This window comes from Anomaloglossus baeobatrachus, chromosome 3 (genome assembly GCF_048569485.1).
Source record: "Anomaloglossus baeobatrachus isolate aAnoBae1 chromosome 3, aAnoBae1.hap1, whole genome shotgun sequence".
In the NCBI taxonomy this organism is placed as follows: domain Eukaryota; kingdom Metazoa; phylum Chordata; class Amphibia; order Anura; family Aromobatidae; genus Anomaloglossus; species Anomaloglossus baeobatrachus.
In genome coordinates this window covers 174332308-174353014 of record NC_134355.1, presented here as the reverse complement: position 1 = coordinate 174353014, position 20707 = coordinate 174332308, and the positions used below count along the sequence as shown (strand labels likewise).

At 53.0% G+C, this 20707-nt stretch overlaps 1 protein-coding gene across 1 annotated transcript in view; it reads right to left on the bottom strand.

Annotated features, from left to right (window-relative positions):
* TMEM87B (transmembrane protein 87B) overlaps positions 1–20707 on the bottom strand; it is a 101621-nt gene that overhangs the window by 59107 nt on the left and 21807 nt on the right. The window contains exon 2 of the mRNA XM_075339590.1: positions 16065–16128. Within this exon, the coding sequence (XP_075195705.1) occupies positions 16065–16128 (64 nt within the window). The remainder of the gene's footprint in view (positions 1–16064; positions 16129–20707) is intronic.

Below are 20707 nucleotides of genomic sequence, written 5' to 3'. Positions count from 1 at the left end.
TAGGGTGGCGAGAGTGAGCGAAACACTCCGCTGACAGTCTGCGCTGGATGTACCCTTGACCAGAAGGTCGTCCAGATAAGGAAGCACTGCTAACCCCTGGAGGTGCAGGACCGCAATCACTGCCGCCATGACCTTGGTGAATACCTGAGGGTCCGTGGCTAACCCGAAGGGGAGAGCCACGAATTGGAAATGATCCTCTCCTATCGCAAAACGTAACCAACGCTGATGTGACACTGCGATTGGCACATGTAGATAGGCATCTCTGATGTCGATGGACGCCAGGAACTCCCCCTTGGGTCATAGAGGCAATGACTGATCGCAGAGACTACATGCGAAAATGCCGCACCCGGACATGCTTGTTGAGAAGCTTGAGATCCAGGATGGGCCGGAAGGTACCGTCCTTTTTTGGAACTAGGAAGAGATTTGAGTAAAAACCTCTGAACCGTTCCTGAGCGGGAACTGGGACAATCACTCCGTTTGCCTGCAAGGACGCCACGGCCTGCGAGAAGGCGGCGGCCTTGGAGCAGGGGGGAGTTGAGAGAAAAAATCTGTTTGGAGGGCTGGAAGAGAATTCTATCCTGTAGCCGTGAGATATGATGTCTCTCACCCACTGATCGGAGACTTGCTTTAACCAAGCGTCGCCAAAGTGGGAGAGCCTGCCACCGACTAAGGACGTGGCTGGAGCGGGCCGAGAGTCATGAGGAAGCTGCCTTAGTGGCAGAACCTCCTGCGCTCTTCTGCGGACGCGCTTTTGGGCGCCAGTTGGATTTCTGATCCTTGGCTGAGTTAGCGGACGAGGCGGAAGGCTTAGAGGATGACAAGTTGGAGGAACGAAAGGAACGAAACCTCGATTGATTCCTACCCTGGGCGGGTTTCCTGGTCTTAGTTTGTGGCATGGAAGTACTCTTCCCGCCAGTAGCTTCTTTAATGATTTCATCCAGCTGTTCACCAAACAGCCGTGAACCAGCAAAAGGGAGCCCAGCAAGAAACTTCTTGGACGAAGCATCTGCCTTCCACTCTCGAAGCCACAAAATCCTGCGGATAACAAGAGAATTAGCTGAAGCCACCGCAGTGCAGATGCCTCCAGCATGGCAGACATGGCATAAGATGAAAAGGCTGAAGCCTGAGCAGTTAAGGTAACCATCTCAGGCATAGATTCCTTGGTGAGGGAATGCATCTCCTCTAGAGAAGCAGAGATGGCTTTGAGAGCCCACACTGCTGCAAAAGTCGGGGAAAACGCGGCCCCCGCAGCTTCGTACACAGATTTGGCCAGAAGGTCAATCTGACGGTCAGTGGAATCCTTAAGTGAGGTGCCGTCAGCCACCGACACAACGGTCCGGGCTGATAGCCTAGACACCTGAGGGTCTACCTTTGGAGAGTGAGACCACTCCTTGACCACCTCAGGTGGAAATGGAAACCGGTCATCAGAACCACGCTTTGGAAAGCGTTTGTCAGGGCAGGCCCTGGGTTTGGTCACAGTGGTCTGAAAACTGGAGTGGTTAAAGAACACACTCTTCACTCTCTTAGGCGAGGTAAACTGATGTTTTTCTGCCAAAGAGAGTTGCTCCTCTGATACTGGTGGATTGAGATCCAGCACAGAATTAATAGAAGCAATCAAATCACTAAGATCTGAGTCACCCTCAGAGAAATCGATGGGATACATAGCCTCCGAGCCCCCAGTGAGAGCATCCTCCTCATCTTGAGAGTCAGCTCTTGAGACAGAGCCGTGGGATGGGGAGGGGGAGGAAACCCTGCGCCTTCTCTTAGAAGGACGGCGTCTGGGATCAGATGATGAATCCTCCGTGAGCTCTGATGGACGGAGGTCAGAGGATAGGAGTCCTCTGTCAAGAGTATTAGAGGCACCCTGAGAGGGGGGCTGATGCATATTCATCAAAGTCCTGGACAAAAGTCCCATGGACTCTGCAAATGACTGGGATATGGACCTAGAAAAGGACTCTACCCAGGCCGGGGGTTCAATCACAGGTGCAGCAGCCTGAGAGACCACTGGGGGTGAGACTCCAGGCTGTGGCACCGCCTAGTAAGAGCAGCCATCACAGTGTAGATAAATGCTCGGCTCAGGCAGCAGGAGCTTACAAGCAGTGCATGCAGAATAAAGCTTTGGAGCCTTGCTCCTTGTGTGAGACATGCTGCTGGAGTGGGGGCTTTGCAGAGAATGAACCCCAGGGAGAATATACAGAGGTCCACAACCGGAGACCGGCTGTGGCTTACGAGACCGCTGAGCGCGGTGTTGTGTGCCCTCCAGATCCCGAAGCCCGGTCCCCCAGAGCGCAGCACCTCAGCAGAGATGCAGAATGCAGGATGTCCCAGAGCAGAGTGAACTGTGCCTGAGAAATGGAGGGGGCGGGACTAGGGCCGTTCCTATAAAACAGCGGGAACTGGAGGGCTAGAGAGACCTGCCGGGAAGGAGGGATGCCCCAGCAGTGGGGAGTGTCCCTCCCCTGTGTAGAATGGCCGCCGGGAGGAGCCGAACCTGTCCCTCTGCATGAGTGACATGCGAGGGCAGGAAAACGAAACTAGGCCTCCGGCGAAGCCGGGGCCTAAATTTAAGCGGCTAGGCCGACAAGCAGGCACCATCGGCGCGGTTCTCAGGCAAAAGCTGGAGAACCCGCCGAAAAAGTTAAAAACAATCACATACAGCATACTCGCCCCTTACAATAAAGAACCGGGACCCCCAACATAAACGTCTCAGGTACTTAGCTGCTGAGACGCAGGGCCATGTCCCTGGGGATGAGTGCTCCGGTCCAACAGAATCCTCAAGGGGCTGTGGATGGAGACCGGACTCCTGCCAGGCATGGAGACCGTGCTGGCTCCCACTTCAAGCCAGAGCCCAGAAGGGATGGTGAAGGATAGCGGCATGTAAGGCTTCAGCCTTGTAAATCAACCTTAACAACACCGCCGACACAGTGGGGTGAGAAGGGACATGCCGGGAGTCCAGACATGGACCCGCTTTTCTTCAAACTCTTTCCAAAAGTCAAACAATCAGATGAGAATGCATGTGTGGATGTATGACCTCCTGAACACAAAGCGATAAACTGGCTAGGACTGGCTACCAGGGGGTGTATAAGCTCAGAGGGAGGAGCTACACTTTTAAGTGTAGTACTTTGTGTGTCCTCCGGAGGCAGAAGCTAAACACCCATGGTCTGGGTCTCCCAAAGGAACGATAAAGAAATATATATATATATATTGTATATATACACACACATACATATATATGTATGTGTATGTATGTATACATGTGTATGGATATGTATGTATATGGATATGGATATGTGTGTATGTGTGTGTGTGAGAGTGTGTGTGTATGTATGTATGTATGTATGTATGTATGTATGTATGTATGTATGTATGTATGTATGTATGTATGTATGTATGTATGTATGTATGTATGTATGTTATATATATATATATATATATATATCCATCCATATCCATACATGTACATAACATACATGCATAAGCTACGATCCTATGTGGTCTTGTCTGTATACTCTTGCTAGCTCTACTTGGCAGGTGCCATTTTATGTTCTAACCACATCACAAAGAGCCATTACACAGTACATAGCAGGGTCTTTTTGTGTAGTAAGAGTGGCTGCAGGGTGTTAAATGCATTCGAGAAATCAAAGAACATCGCTCGCACAGTGGTTCCGTCATTCTCCAAAAATCACTGATCACTGCAGCCAATCAGCTGTTTCACTCTCGCTTCCTTTGGACAAAACAGACGCCCATAAGAAGTGTGAACTGCTGCTGCCCGCTAACTTCCTGCCAATGGCAGTTATGTCCATAGAAAGCAGGGCTGTCTGATTCTGTGTATTTTGGTGGAGTCAGTATAAAACTTCGACTCCTAAAATATATAATAAATTCAATACAGTAACTAGGTCCTTTCATAAGATAAGCTCAGCACAGAAACATTTTTTTTTTTATTTCAAGGTCTATTGATTAAAAAAGTCCTTTGTTTGTGGGACAACCCCTTTAACCCTATGTGCCCACCTCGATCTAGTAATCAGTAAGTGATCCTAAAGGACTGACCAGTGAGGCTCCTCACCAATCCCAAGAATGGATCAGAGGTTGAGTGTGGACACTAGAATAGTCCCATAATATCACAATGGAGTCCATCGGTTGGTGATGGTATGGATTTTATTATAGATCTGCGAGAGCACAAGTGTGAACATAACCTTTAAAATTTGGCACAGATCCTTTTAAGTTAGATGTTTAAAACTTGTACGGAGTGAAGCTTCCCACACTAAGCCTTCGATTCATTCTTAGGATCGGTGGTGGGGAGCCGCAGTGGTCAGACCCCCAAGTTCAGTTTCTGATCACTGGATCGAAGTCCGACTACTAGGACCAAAGTTAGACAGGGGAGGAAGCAAAAGAATATATAGACAGTACAGCATGTGGATCGTAGCGGATTTTTTTCTGTTACGTAACAAAAAGAAAAAAAAAAAAATTGAAACAGGAAGGGGAATATTTTACCTCACAGAAAGCATCAGCTGTGATCCCGTGCTGTCTTGTCTGGATACTCTATTTTGCTTCCTACTCTGCCCAGGAGGTGTGGTAGGTGCCAACCATATTTACATTGTCATACACAGCCATTACACAGTACATAGCAGGGACACATTTATTTATCTCAGCACAGGAACATTTTTATTCGATAGATCTTAAAATTAAAAAAAAAAAAAACCAAGTATTTTGTTCGTTGGATAACCCCTTTAACACATTGGTCCCAGCACTCAGACCTCAATCCAGTGATCATTAAAGGAGTTGTCCGACAAACTCAAACATTTTTGGTAAACTAATCTGTGTTGTATCGTCATATAAAACACCCTTATATTGTTTTTTGTTTTCTAACTTTTGTTCCTCTTGAATTATGACTTTATTCTCTGCAGCTCTTTGTTTACATTCAGATCCAGCAAACATGATAACTTCCTGTGCCAAACCTCCCAGTCACAGCTGGCACCACCCGGCCTCACTGTCCAGCCCCGCCCCCTGCCAGCCTCACTGCCCAGCCTCGCCCCCTGCCAGCCTCGCCCCCTACCCAGCCTCACTGTCCAGCTCCGCCCCCTGCCCAGCCTCACTGTCCAGCCCCGCCCCCTGCCAGCCTCACTGCCCAGCCTCGCCCCCTGCCAGCCTCGCCCCCTACCCAGCCTCACTGTCCAGCTCCGCCCCCTGCCCAGCCTCACTGTCCAGCCCCGCCCCCTGCCAGCCTCACTGCCCAGCCTCGCCCCCTGCCAGCCTCGCCCCCTACCCAGCCTCACTGTCCAGCTCCGCCCCCTGCCCAGCCTCACTGTCCAGCCTCGCTCCCTGCCCGCCGCACCTCCTGCCCAGCCTCACTGTCCAGCCTCGCCCCCTGCCCGCCCCACCCCCTGCCCAGCCTCACTGTCCAGCCTCGCCCCCTGCCCGCCCCACCCCCTGCCCAGCCTCACTGTCCAGCCTCGCCCCCACCCCTTGCCTCGCCTTCTGCCAGCCCCGCCCTCTGCGCACACATTCCCTGTCAGTATTCTGCCCCAGCACCTGACCTGTTATCACTCTAGCAATGGAAACAGCCCCGCATAGGGCTCTGCACAACACACACACACACAGGGCTCTGCACCGCACACACACACACATAGGGTTCTGCACCGCACCGCACACACACATAGGGCTCTGCACCGCACACACACGGCTCTGCACCGCACACACACAGGGCTCTGCACCGTGCGCGCACGCACACACACACACACGGCTCTGCACCGCACACACACACACACACAGGGCTCTGCACCGTGCGCACACACACACAGGGCTCTGCACCGCACGCGCGCGCACACACACACACACACACACCAAGGCTCTGCACTGTGCACGCACACACACACACACGGCTCTGCACCACACATACACATGGCTCTACACCAAGCACATACACGGCTCTGCAACGCACACACACACACGGCTCTGCACCGCACACACACACACGGCTCTGCACCGCGCGCACACACACGGCTCTGCACCGCGCGCACACACACTGCTCTGCACCGCGCGCGCGCGCGCACACACACACACACACAAGGCTCTGCACCACACACACACACAGGGCTCTGCACCGCACACACACAGGGCTCTGCACCGCACACACACAGGGCTCTGCACCGCACACACACACACAGGGCTCTGCACCGCACACACACACACAGGGCTCTGCACCGCACGCACACACACAGGGCTCTGCACCGCACGCACACACACAGGGCTCTGCACCGCACGCACACACACAGGGCTCTGCACCGCACGCACACAGGGCTCTGCACCGCACGCACACAGGGCTCTGCACCGCACGCACACAGGGCTCTGCACCGCACGCACGCAGGGCTCTGCACCGCACGCACGCAGGGCTCTGCACCGCACGCACGCAGGGCTCTGCACCGCACGCACGCAGGGCTCTGCACCGCACGCACGCACACAGGGCTCTGCACCGCACGCACGCACACAGGGCTCTGCACCGCACGCACGCACACAGGGCTCTGCACCGCACGCACACACACAGGGCTCTGCACCGCACGCACACACACAGGGCTCTGCACCGCACGCACACACACAGAGCTCTGCACCGCACGCACACACAGGGCTCTGCACCGCACGCACACACACAGGGCTCTGCACCGCACGCACACACACAGGGCTCTGCACCGCACGCACACACACAGGGCTCTGCACCGCACGCACACACACAGGGCTCTGCACCGCACGCACACACACAGGGCTCTGCACCGCACGCACACACACAGGGCTCTGCACCGCACTCACACACAGGGCTCTGCACCGCACGCACACATATAGGGCTCTGCACGCACACACACACACCAAGGCTCTGCACCACGCGCGCACACACACCAAGGCTCTGCACCGCGCGCACACACACCAAGGCTCTGCACCGTGCACGCGCACACACATCCACACACACAGGGCTCTGCACCACACACACACACACACAGGGCTCTGCACCGCACACACACACACAGGGCTCTGCACCGCACGCGCGCACACACACACCAAGGCTCTGCACCTTGCACATATACACACACACACACAAGGCTCTGCACCACACACACACACGGCTCTACACCACGCACATACACACAAGGCTCTGCAACGCACGCACACACACACGGCTCTGCACCGCACGCACACAGGGCTCTGCACCGCACGCACACAGGGCTCTGCACCGCACGCACACAGGGCTCTGCACCGCACGCACACAGGGCTCTGCACCGCACGCACACAGGGCTCTGCACCGCACGCACACAGGGCTCTGCACCGCACGCACACAGGGCTCTGCACCGCACGCACACACACAGGGCTCTGCACCGCACGCACACACACAGGGCTCTGCACCGCACGCACACACACAGGGCTCTGCACCGCACGCACACACACAGGGCTCTGCACCGCACGCACACACATAGGGCTCTGCACCGCACGCACACACATAGGGCTCTGCACGCACACACCAAGGCTCTGCACCACGCGTGCACACACACCAAGGCTCTGCACCGCGCGCACACACACACATCCACACACACAGGGCTCTGCACCACACACACACAGGGCTCTGCACCGCACACACACACACAGGGCTCTGCACCGCACACACACACACAGGGCTCTGCACCGCACGCGCGCACACACACACCAAGGCTCTGCACCTTGCACATATACACACACACACAAGGCTCTGCACCACACACACACACGGCTCTACACCACGCACATACACACAAGGCTCTGCAACGCACGCACACACACACGGCTCTGCACCGCACGCACACACAAGGCTCTGCACCGCGCGCACACACACAAGGCTCTGCACCGCGCGCGCACACACACACACAAGGCTCTGCACCGCGCTCACACACACACGGCTCTGCACCACACACACACACACACACAAGGCTCTGCACCGCGCGCACACACACAAGGCTCTGCACCGCGCGCGCACACACACACACAAGGCTCTGCACCGCGCTCACACACACACGGCTCTGCACCACACACACACACACACACACAAGGCTCTGCACCGCGCGCACACACACACACACACAGGGCTCTGCACCGCGCACACACACACAGGGCTCTGCACCGCACACACACAGGGCTCTGCACCACACACACACACAGGGCTCTGCACCACACACACACACAGGGCTCTGCACCACACACACACACAGGGCTCTGCACCACACACACACAGGGCTCTGCACCACACACACACACACAGGGCTCTGCACCACACACACACACAGGGCTCTGCACCACACACAGGGCTCTGCACCACACACAGGGCTCTGCACCACACACAGGGCTCTGCACCACACACAGGGCTCTGCACCACACACAGGGCTCTGCACCACACACACACACAGGGCTCTGCACCACACACACACACAGGGCTCTGCACCACACACACACACAGGGCTCTGCACCACACACACACACAGGGCTCTGCACCACACACACACACACACACAGGGCTCTGCACCACACACACACACAGGGCTCTGCACCACACACACACACACAGGGCTCTGCACCACACACACACACAGGGCTCTGCACCACACACACACACAGGGCTCTGCACCACACACACACACAGGGCTCTGCACCACACACACAGGGCTCTGCACCACACACACACACAGGGCTCTGCACCACACACACACACGGCTCTGCACCGCGTGCACACACACACACACACACACACACACCAAGGCTCTGCACCGTGCACGCGCACACACATACACACACACACAAGGCTCTGCACCGCACACAGGGCTCTGCACTGCACACACACACACGGCTCTGCACCACACACACAAGGCTCTGCACCGCGTGCACACACACGCACACAAGGCTCTGCACCGCACACACTGCTCTGCTCTGCACGCACACGCACACACACACACACACACACACACACACACTGCTCTGCACCGCGCGCACACACACACTGCACCACACACACACTGCTCTGCACCACACACACACACACCTCTGCACCGCACACACACACACACTGCTCTGCACCACACACACACACACTGCTCTGCACCACACACACACTGTTCTGCACCACACACACACACACACTGCTCTGCTCCGCACACACACACACACTGCTCTGCACCACACAGCCACACACACACTGCTCTGCACCGCACACACGCACACACACACACACACACACTGCTCTGCACCGCACACACACACACACTGCTCTGCACCGCGCACACACACACACACACACTGCTCTGCACCGCACACACACACACACACACACTGCTCTGCACCGCACACACACACACACACTGCTCTGCACCGCACACACACACACACACTGCTCTGCACCGCACACACACACACACACACACACTGCTCTGCACCGCACACACACACACACACACACTGCTCTGCACCGCACACACACACACTGCTCTGCACCACACACCCACACACACACTGCTCTGCACCGCACACACACACACACACACACACTGCTCTGCACCGCGCACACACACACTGCTCTGCACCGCACACACACACACACACACACACACTGCTCTGCACCGCACACACACACACACACACACACACTGCTCTGCACCGCACACACACACACACACACACTGCTCTGCACCGCACACACACACTGCTCTGCACCACACACACACACACACACACACACACGCACACGCACACTGCTCTGCACTGCACACTGCTCTGCACCGCACACACACTGCTCTGCACCACACACACACACTGCTCTGCACCGCACACACACACACACACTGCTCTGCACCACACACACACACACACACACACACACACACTGCTCTGCACCGCACACACACATGGCTCTGCACCACACACACTGCTCTGCACCGCGTGCACACACACACACACACACACCAAGGCTCTGCACCGTGCACGCGCACACACACACACACAAGGCTCTGCACCGCACACAGGGCTCTGCACTGCACACACACAGGGCTCTGCACCGCACGCACACAGGGCTCTGCACCGCACGCACACACACACACGGCTCTGCACCACACACAGACACACACACACAAGGCTCTGCACCGCGTGCACGCACACAAGGCTGTGCACCGCACACAGGGCTCTGCACTGCACACACACAGGGCTCTGCACCGCACGCACACACACGGCTCTGCACCGCACACGCACACACACGGCTCTGCACCGCACACGCACACACGGCTCTGCACCGCGTGCACACACACACGCACACACACTGCTCTGCACCACACACACACACTGCTCTGCACCGCACACACACACTGCTCTGCACCGCGCACACACACACACACACACACACACACACAGCTCTGCACCGCACACACACACAGCTCTGCACCGCACACACACACACACACACACACTGCTCTGCACCGCGCGCACACACACACACACACACACACACTGCTCCGCACACACACACACTGCTCTGCACCACACACACACACACGCACTGTTCTGCACCACACACACACACACTGCTCTGCTCCGCACACACACACACACACACACACACACTGCTCTGCACCGCACACACACACTGCTCTGCACCGCGCACACACACTGCTCTGCACCGCGCACACACACACACACACACACACAGCTCTGCACCACACACACACACAGCTCTGCACCGCACACACACACACACACATACTGCTCTGCACCGCACACCCACACACTGCTCTGCACCGCACACCCACACACACACACTGCTCTGCACCGCGCACACACACACACTGCTCTGCACCGCACACACACACACTGCTCTGCACCGCACACACACACACACACACACTGCTCTGCACCGCGCACACACACACACACACACACTGCTCTGCACCGCACACACACACACACACACACTGCTCTGCACCGCACACACACACACACACACACACTGCTCTGCACCACACACACACACACTGCTCTGCACCGCACACACACACACACACACACACACACACTGCTCTGCACACACACACACACACTGCTCTGCACTGCACACACACACACTGCTCTGCACACACACACTGCTCTGCACCGCACACACACTGCTCTGCACCGCACGCGCACACACACACTGCTCTGCACCGCACACACACACACACACACACTGCTCTGCACCACACACACACACACACACACTGCTCTGCACCGCACACACACACACACACACACACACACACTGCTCTGCACCGCACACACACACTGCTCTGCACCGCACACACACACACTGCTCTGCACCGCGCATACACACACACACACACTGCTCTGCACCGCACACACACTGCTCTGCACCGCACGCACACACACACACACACACACACACACTGCTCCGCACACACACACACACACACACACTGCTCTGCACCGCGCACACACACACACACACACACACACTGCTCTGCACCACACACACACACACACAAACACACACTGCTCTGCACACACACACACACACACTGCTCTGCACTGCACACACACACTGCTCTGCACTGCACGTGCACACACACACACTGCTCTGCACCGCACACACACACACTGCTCTGCACCGCACACACACACACACACACACACACACACTGCTCTGCACCGCACACACACACACACACACACACACTGCTCTGCACCACACACACACACACACTGCTCTACACCGCACACACACACACACACACACTGCTCTGCACCACACACACACACACACACACACACACTGCTCTGCACCGCACACACACACTGCTCTGCACCGCACACACACTGCTCTGCACCGTGCGCGCGCACACACACACACACACACACACACACTGCTCTGCACCGCACACACACACTGCTCTGCACCACACACACACACAGCTCTGCACCGCGCACACACACACACACAGCTCTGCACCGCGCACGCACACACACACACACACACACACACAGCTCTGCACCGCACACACACACACACACACACACACACACACACACACACACACACTGCTCTGCACACACACTGCTCTGCACCGCACACTGCTCTGCACCGCACACACACACACACACACACACACACACTGCTCTACACACACACACACAGCTCTGCACCACACACACACACACACACTGCTCTGCACCGCACACACACACTGCTCTGCACCGCACACACACACTGCTCTGCACCGCACACACACACTGCTCTGCACCGCACACACACATACATAGGGCTCTGCACCACACACACACACACGGCGCTCTGTACCGACCCCCCACCATCATTTTGCACCGACCCCCCTACCCCCATAGGTAACACTAGTAGGGAATACATACTTACCCCTCCTCAGTCCCCGCCGCTCCTGCATGTTCGTCCGCTGTCTGGTCTGGACATATCAGCACAGTAGTGACGTCACCGCTGTCCTGAACTGTCAGACACAGACAGCGGGACAGTGATGAGAAGCAGCGCTCGCTCTCATCAGGGCTTTCAAATGTATCGGCATCACAGATGCGGTTGATACATTTGAATGTGCGATCCTGAGCAGGGGACCCGATGCTGGCGGTGACACCACGGCAGCCACAGGCAGGCCCCTCCCCTCAGCTCAGCTCATGGGCCCCACAACAGTGCCAGGGGAGGTTGTGGGGAGAGTACGGGGTGTGGGGGAATGTGTGGGAGGGTGCAGGGAAGGGTGGCGGGGACTCATGCACTGTACCCGCCCAGCAGGGCGGCAACATGCTGTTCCCAGATTTGCATGTCAACTTGGTCCTGCCCATGTTGACATGAAATGACCGGAAGCAGCAAAATCGCGGGAGAGGGGCTGACAGCAGGGCAGGTAAGTGGTCTCTATCTACTTACCTGCCCCAATGTAGCCCAATAGGGAAATAAAAAAAAAAATCAAAATAAGCCGGATAACCCCTTTAAGTTATCCTAGAGGTCTGAACAGTGTGATTCCCCAATGATCACAAGAATGCACTGCCAAATCTATAATACATCCCCTACCGTCACCCCCCTCCCCCCCGATGGACCCCATCATATAATGGTAATATTCTAATTTACATCTGAACAGACCCTCTTTAGTGTAAACTGATACAACAATGAAGTTTATACAGCACCACACAAGGCGGGTGACAGACATAACCGGCTAACACTGATGGGCGGGGAAGTTTCACATTTCTGTTCACGTCCCTTTTGTTCCTATTGTTTCATCATAAGTTGCAGCCAATTTTTCCTAAGTCTATGACACTATGTAAACTGGTCACATGTACTAATAAAGCGGAAACGTTCAGTACACCAAAGTGTGTGCTGTATTGATTTCACAAGCGCTTGTAACACAAATCTTATTAATTTGTAATTTGGAGTTCCAGAGACATACAGTAAAGGCCCCGTCACACTAAGCAACATCGCTAGCAACATCGCTGGTAACGAACAACTTTTGTGACGTTGCTAGCGATGTTGCTGTGTGTGACATCCAGCAACAACCTGGCCCCTGCTGTGAGGTCGTTGGTTGTTGCTGAATGTCCTGGGCCATTTTTTAGTTGTTGCTGTCCCGCTGTGAAGCGCAGATCGCTGTGTGTGACAGCGAGACAGCAACAACTAATGTGCAGGCAGCAGGAGCCAGCTTCTGCGGAGGCTGGTAACCAATGTAAACATCGGGTAACCAAGAAGCCCTGTCCTTGGTTACCCGATATTTACCTTTGATACCAGCCTCCTCCGCTCTCACTGCCTGTGCTGCCAGCTCCTGCTCTGTGCACATTTAGCTGCAGCACACATCAGGTAATTAACCCGATGTGTGCTGTAACTAGGAGAGCAAGGAGCCAGCACTAAGCAGTGTGCGCTGCTCCCTGCTCTGTGCACATTTAGCTGCAGCACACATCGGGTTAATTAACCTGATGTGTGCTGTAACTAGGAGACTGGGGGCTGGTCACTGGTTGCTGGTGAGCTCACCAGCAACTCGTGTAGCCACGCTCCAGCGATCCCTGCCAGGTCAGGTTGCTGGTGGGATCGCTGGAGCGTCGCAGTGTGACAGCTCACCAGCAACCTCCTAGCAACTTACCAGCGATCCCTATCGTTGTTGGGATCGCTGGTAAGTTGCTTAGTGTGACTGGACCTTTAGGTCCAGAAATATTTGGACAGTGACAATTTTCGCGAGTTGGGCTCTGCATGCCACCACATTGGATTTGAAATGAAACCTCTACAACAGAATTCAAGTGCAGATTGTAACGTTTAATTTGAAGGTTTGAACAAAAATATCTGATAGAAATTGTAGGAATTGTACACATTTCTTTACAAACACTCCACATTTTAGGAGGTCAAAAGTAATTGAACAAATAAACCAAACCCAAACAAAATATTTTTATTTTCAATATTTTGTTGCGAATCCTTTGGAGGCAATCACTGCCTTAAGTCTGGAACCCATGGACATCACCAAACGCTGGGTTTCCTCCTTCTTAATGCTTTGCCAGGCCTTTACAGCCGCAGCCTTCAGCTCTTGCTTGTTTGTGGGTCTTTCCGTCTTAAGTCTGGATTTGAGCAAGTGAAATGCATGCTCAATTGGGTTAAGATCTGGTGATTGACTTGGCCATTGCAGAATGTTCCACTTTTTTGCACTCATGAACTCCTGGGTAGCTTTGGCTGTATGCTTGGGGTCATTGTCCATCTGTACTATGAAGCGCCGTCCGATCAACTTTGCGGCATTTGGCTGAATCTGGGCTGAAAGTATATCCCGGTACACTTCAGAATTCATCCGGCTACTCTTGTCTGCTGTTATGTCATCAATAAACACAAGTGACCCAGTGCCATTGAAAGCCATGCATGCCCATGCCATCACGTTGCCTCCACCATGTTTTACAGAGGATGTGGTGTGCCTTGGATCATGTGCCGTTCCCTTTCTTCTCCAAACTTTTTTCTTCCCATCATTCTGGTACAGGTTGATCTTTGTCTCATCTGTCCATAGAATACTTTTCCAGAACTGAGCTGGCTTCATGAGGTGTTTTTCAGCAAATTTAACTCTGGCCTGTCTATTTTTGGAATTGATGAATGGTTTGCATCTAGATGTGAACCCTTTGTATTTACTTTCATGGAGTCTTCTCTTTACTGTTGACTTAGAGACAGATACACCTACTTCACTGAGAGTGTTCTGGACTTCCATTGATGTTGTGAACGGGTTCTTCTTCACCAAAGAAAGTATGCAGTGATCATCCACCACTGTTGTCATCCGTGGACGCCCAGGCCTTTTTGAGTTCCAAATCTCACCAGTCAATTCTTTTTTTCTCAGAATGTACTAGACTGTTGATTTTGCTACTCCAAGCATGTCTGCTCTCTCTCTGATGGATTTTTTCTTTTTTTTCAGCCTCAGGATGTTCTGCTTCACCTCAATTGAGAGTTCCTTAGACCGCATGTTGTCTGGTCACAGCAACAGCTTCCAAATGCAAAACCACACACCTGTAATCAACCCCAGACCTTTTAACTAATTCATTGATTACAGGTTAACGAGGGAGACGCCTTCAGAGTTAATTGCAGCCCTTAGAGTCCCTTGTCCAATTACTTTTGGTCCCTTGAAAAAGAGGAGGCTATGCATTACAGAGCTATGATTCCTAAACCCTCTCTCCAATTTGGATGTGAAAACTCTCATATTGCAGCTGGGAGTGTGCACTTTCAGCCCATATTATATATATATATATAATTGTATTTCTGAACATGTTTTTGTAAACAGCTAAAATAACAAAACTTGTGTCACTGTCCAAATATTTCTGGACCTAACTGTAGGAGTCTATTTTGCTCACAGGTTCAAGGGGAAGGGATGAAATTTTATGTCCGGGCTAATAAAGATCAATGATTTTCAATGTACGCATGGGTGCCGCCATTACTCTTATATACCTATAATGTTTGTCCCTGTCCACATGAAAGCAGTGAAATATTCAGCAGTATCAGAAAAGCAACTAGGACATAAAACAAGGATGACAAATAACACAAAATCTGCGATACTTACAATTTAGATGTATGGATGTACGGTTGAATAATATTTTTCGGAATAAAAGGGGATTATTCATATCCTGAAAATACAGTAAAAAAATGTAAACTTAATAAAAATTGTGTCCTAAAGGCAGCAATAAGGACAGGGTGCAAGAAGATTATTCCCCATTTACAGATCCTGTAGGGTGCAGCAGTGAGGTCCTCCAGCATCACCACTGTGCCCACAAGCCAGCAATATAGACCACACAGGCTGGTCACATGTATTAAAAAAAAAATACTCCGTAGGACCCAACGTAATTTCATGTGGGGATAATGGAATGTAAATCCCCACAATTGGCACAAACTCAATAGCATACATAGACACGAGAACAAGGAGTTGTTAAGTGCAAAAAATAGGCAGATTTTATTGGATACAGCAGGTGACCATCCGTTAAAAACACACAAAATCCATAAAGTAAAAAGACCAAGGGCTAAGGTCCATAGTACATTCAGAGTTAATGGCATACAGTAAACATATGATAATGCACCCAAATCGGTGCATACATTGAATGCATCCTATCACATAAGTGCCAGAGATGAAATTAACCCTTCAGGGTCACAACCACATCACAGCATGTGCCAAAACATCACTGGTATATCTACCAAGCATTGGTGGGGTGATAGGGCCCAGCCCAGTCACAGGAGCAAAACCTCATAAAAGCAACGTACGTTTTGAAAATTGTCTTTAAATCTTCATCGGTATTCTGACCGTCTATCCCGACATTCCGGTTTTAAATACTCGCGATAGTCGTCAGATGGATCCGGAAGCTCGCAAACAGCGCATGCGCTGACTCCCAGGCAAGTCCCGCGAGACCACCGCTGTCACGTCATAATCGCGCATGCGCGGGAGCGGGGGACGCGTCACCATGGCTCCCGCGCAGGTGCGAGACGGCCAGACGGCAGCGATCCAGCAAGGACGAGCATGGGAGCCAGCGCACGCGCACAGGGGCCGCTGGAACCCACTGAGACTATAGCAATATACAGAAGCGCTGCGTTACAGGTAACCAAGAGTCACAATTTGAGGAGAGTGACAGCCTAAACAGGGATCATGATGTTATTTATATATCATATGGAAAATACTTTTCATCTTTATTCATCCATGTGGACATCTTGTCACACTTCCAGCAATGGTGGATTTTATCAAGTTAACCTATTATCACAAACAAATATATAGATAAATCTTTCCGGTGTTGGGGATAGATAGACAGAGAAAAAAGTGCATATTAAAAACATTAAAAATGCCACGGATGCAGGTGGTTAGGAAATGTATTTCTCACGAAGACGGTCTCAGAGCGGTCCGGTTCTTCTTCGATACGTCAGGTCGGGATGACTATATGGGCGAACTGATAATTGAGCTGCTCCGGTTTGCCTTGTCACACAATTTCTTTGTATTTAAAGGACATTTTTTACCTACAGCAGTGCGGCACTGCCAAGGGCGCGGCTTGTGCGCCTTCGTACTCCGGCCTCTTCCTAGGTTACTGGGAGAGGCTGGTTTTTGGCGACTAGAGCCCCGAGCTTTGCACCCAAGTGCAGTGTTGGCTGCATTACATAGATGACATCTTTGTGTGCCAGGGTAGTCCAGAGCAGCTTGATCGGTTCATGGGACAGCTAAATACCAACAAATTTAACATCAAATTGACCCACAAGAGCAGCAGATGCAGGATCGACTTCCTAGATATATTAATTACGGTGGATGATAGGGGGTCGATCCAAACGGACGTTTTCCGCAAGGAGACATCCATAAATGCGCTGCTGCATGCGTCCGCGGCCCATAATCCATCTACAATTTGCGCCATTCCGACCGGGCAGTAATTGGGGGTGAGACGGATTTTCTCATCTGACACCATGTTTGAGGCACAGTCTGTGGACCTCCGAGACAGTTTTCGTGACAGGGGGTACAGCAGGAGAAGCATAAAATCTGGCTATAACCGTGCGAAAAGAACCTCGAGAGCACAACTGCTGATCAATACCCCCAAAAAACTAAACAGGATGGCGCAGTGAGGTTCATTGGGACCTACAACCAGGAATGGGATACAATGCGCCATATTATGAAGAGACATTGGCCGGTATTATTCACTGACCCGATACTTGCGGAGGTACTTACCCAGAATCCGATGATGACCCTGAGACGGGACAGAAATCTGAAAGACATTCTGGTACAGAGCCACTATGTCCCTCCTAGGGCCAATCCTTTTGGATCACGCGGGCAGATACAGGGGTGTGTCCCTTGTGGGCACTGCCTAGCCTGCAGCAACGTTCTTCATAGCTCAACTTTTTATTCATCAGATGGATTAAAGAACTCCCATATAAAGCAATATATCACGTGTGGTACCACACACGTGGTATATTTTGCTAAGTGTACATGCCCCCTGACCTATGTGGGGCTCACATCCCGTGAGCTCCGCATCAGGGTCAGGGAGCATGTCAGGGATATTGGTGCGGCCAAATCAGAGGTTGATCCAAGTGTCTTGAAAACACTCCCTAGACATTTTAGATCTTACCACTCCTGTGACCCCTCTAAACTCAAAATTAGAGGCATTGAGGCCATAGTGGGGGGGGGGGGGGAAATCAGGGGTGGTGACCTCAAAAAACATCTAAGGCTAGTTTCACACTTGCGTTCAGCGGAGTCCGTCACTATGGAGAATAGCGCAGTCCGTTAACACATTGCGCTATTCTCCATAGACTTGTATGGATGACACACTGTAACGCAAGTGTCAGCGTTGCATCCGCCGGACGACTCAGCGTCGTTATTTTGACGCTGCGTCGGGCGGAAGGAACGCAGCATGTAACTTTTTTTGAGCAGCGGAATCCTTTGGATTTCACTGCGCATGCTCTCTCTGGCTCCCTCCACCCGTAACCAGGGTACACATCAGGTAACCAATGAACCCTGGTTACGTGTGCCGGGAGCCCGACACTTCCCTACTTGGCTCCGCCCCCTCCCCGCACTCCGTATGTATACACACACAATCACTCTCACACTCTCACACCTGTCCCCCAGCGATGCAGTCCCCGCGGCACTGACGTCCTCAGCCATGGCCCTGCTCGGCTCCACCCACCACACTCAACCCCCCGCTCCCGCCCCCGCACACATTGTCGTCGACCGAACGATCAGCTGATCACCCGGCGGCCGGCTACTGTGAGTGAGCGGCTGATCACCCGGCGGCGGACTACTGTTAGCGATCAGCTGATCGTTCACAATAGTCTGCCAACGGTAAAACTGTAAAAAAAAAAAAAAAAAAAAAAAAAAAAACAACAACGAATTGCGTTGTTTTGCAGCATCCGTTGCATCCGTTGTGCCACTATATGCAACACATCCGTTGCATCCATCACGCAATGCAACGGATGCCGTTCAACGCAAGTGTGAAACTAGCCTAACACAATGTGAGACCAAATGGATTGTCACCCTAGACACTGATCCCTAGAGGTCTCAACGAGGCCGTTAGTTATTCACCCTTTCAGTGACATCAGTTAAGATATGTGCACATGTGTATATGGGTATGTGTAGTTTTACGGATGAACCCTTACACAGATAGATAAGTTGCATATGTCTCATTTGTCTCCTTACTCGATTGTGATACTAATTTCATTTCCAAACCACCTGCATCCGTGGCATTTTTAATGTTTTTAATATGCACTTTTTTCTCTGTCTATCTATCCCCAACACCGGAAAGATTTATCTATATATATATATATATAATTGCCTTATTCTGTCTGTCTGTCATGCTCGAAAATTGTGTCCTTACGGTGACACAAAGCTGATTGGCCGCTGGGCTCGCCATGGCCCCGCCGCCCCTCCACGGATTGGCCTCTCGCCCCGGCTCTCTGCAGGCCCTGCCCCCCTCACGCAATGCACGCTCGCTCTGGCCCAACTGACACGGAGCTCCGATTCCCAGGTGAGTACACACACACACACACACACACATCAGATCACTCTCACACACACCTCACACATCACATCCACACACTCACAACATCCTGGGATATCGCTTGCTTCTACACCGGCTCCGTCAGGATCCCAGCAGCGCCAGACATAACCTTGCGATGCTGGGATCTTGACGGAGGCCGTGAACGCTGGTAAACATTATACACATCGGGTAACTAAGGTCCCTTGGTTACCCGATGTGTATCATAGTTACCAGTGTACACCGGCTCACACTCACTCTCACACACACACCTCACACATACATCACATCGCATCCACACACTCACAGCATCCGGCGATATCGCTTGCTTCTCGGCCTCGATACTGTGCTGTTGTGACCTTCCAGGACCTGCCGGAGGATCACATGGCCAGAAGCATGTGGTATCTCCGGATGTTGTGAGTATGAGCGCGTATGTGCAATATCGTCAATGTGTGTGTGTGAGTGTATGCGATCGGATCTGTGAGTGGAGGAGGCTGGGAGGAGAGAGGCTGATGCTGGAGACAGAGAGGCTGATGCTGGGGACAGAGAGGCTGATGCTGGGGACAGAGAGGCTGATGCTGCGGGTAGAGAGGCTGATGCTGGCGCAGCATGGCGGATGGAGCACGTTTGGGAGTGCGCAGCATGGCGGATGGAGCACGTTTGGGAATGCGCAGCATGGCGGATGGAGCACGCTTGGGAGTGCGCAGCATGGCGGATG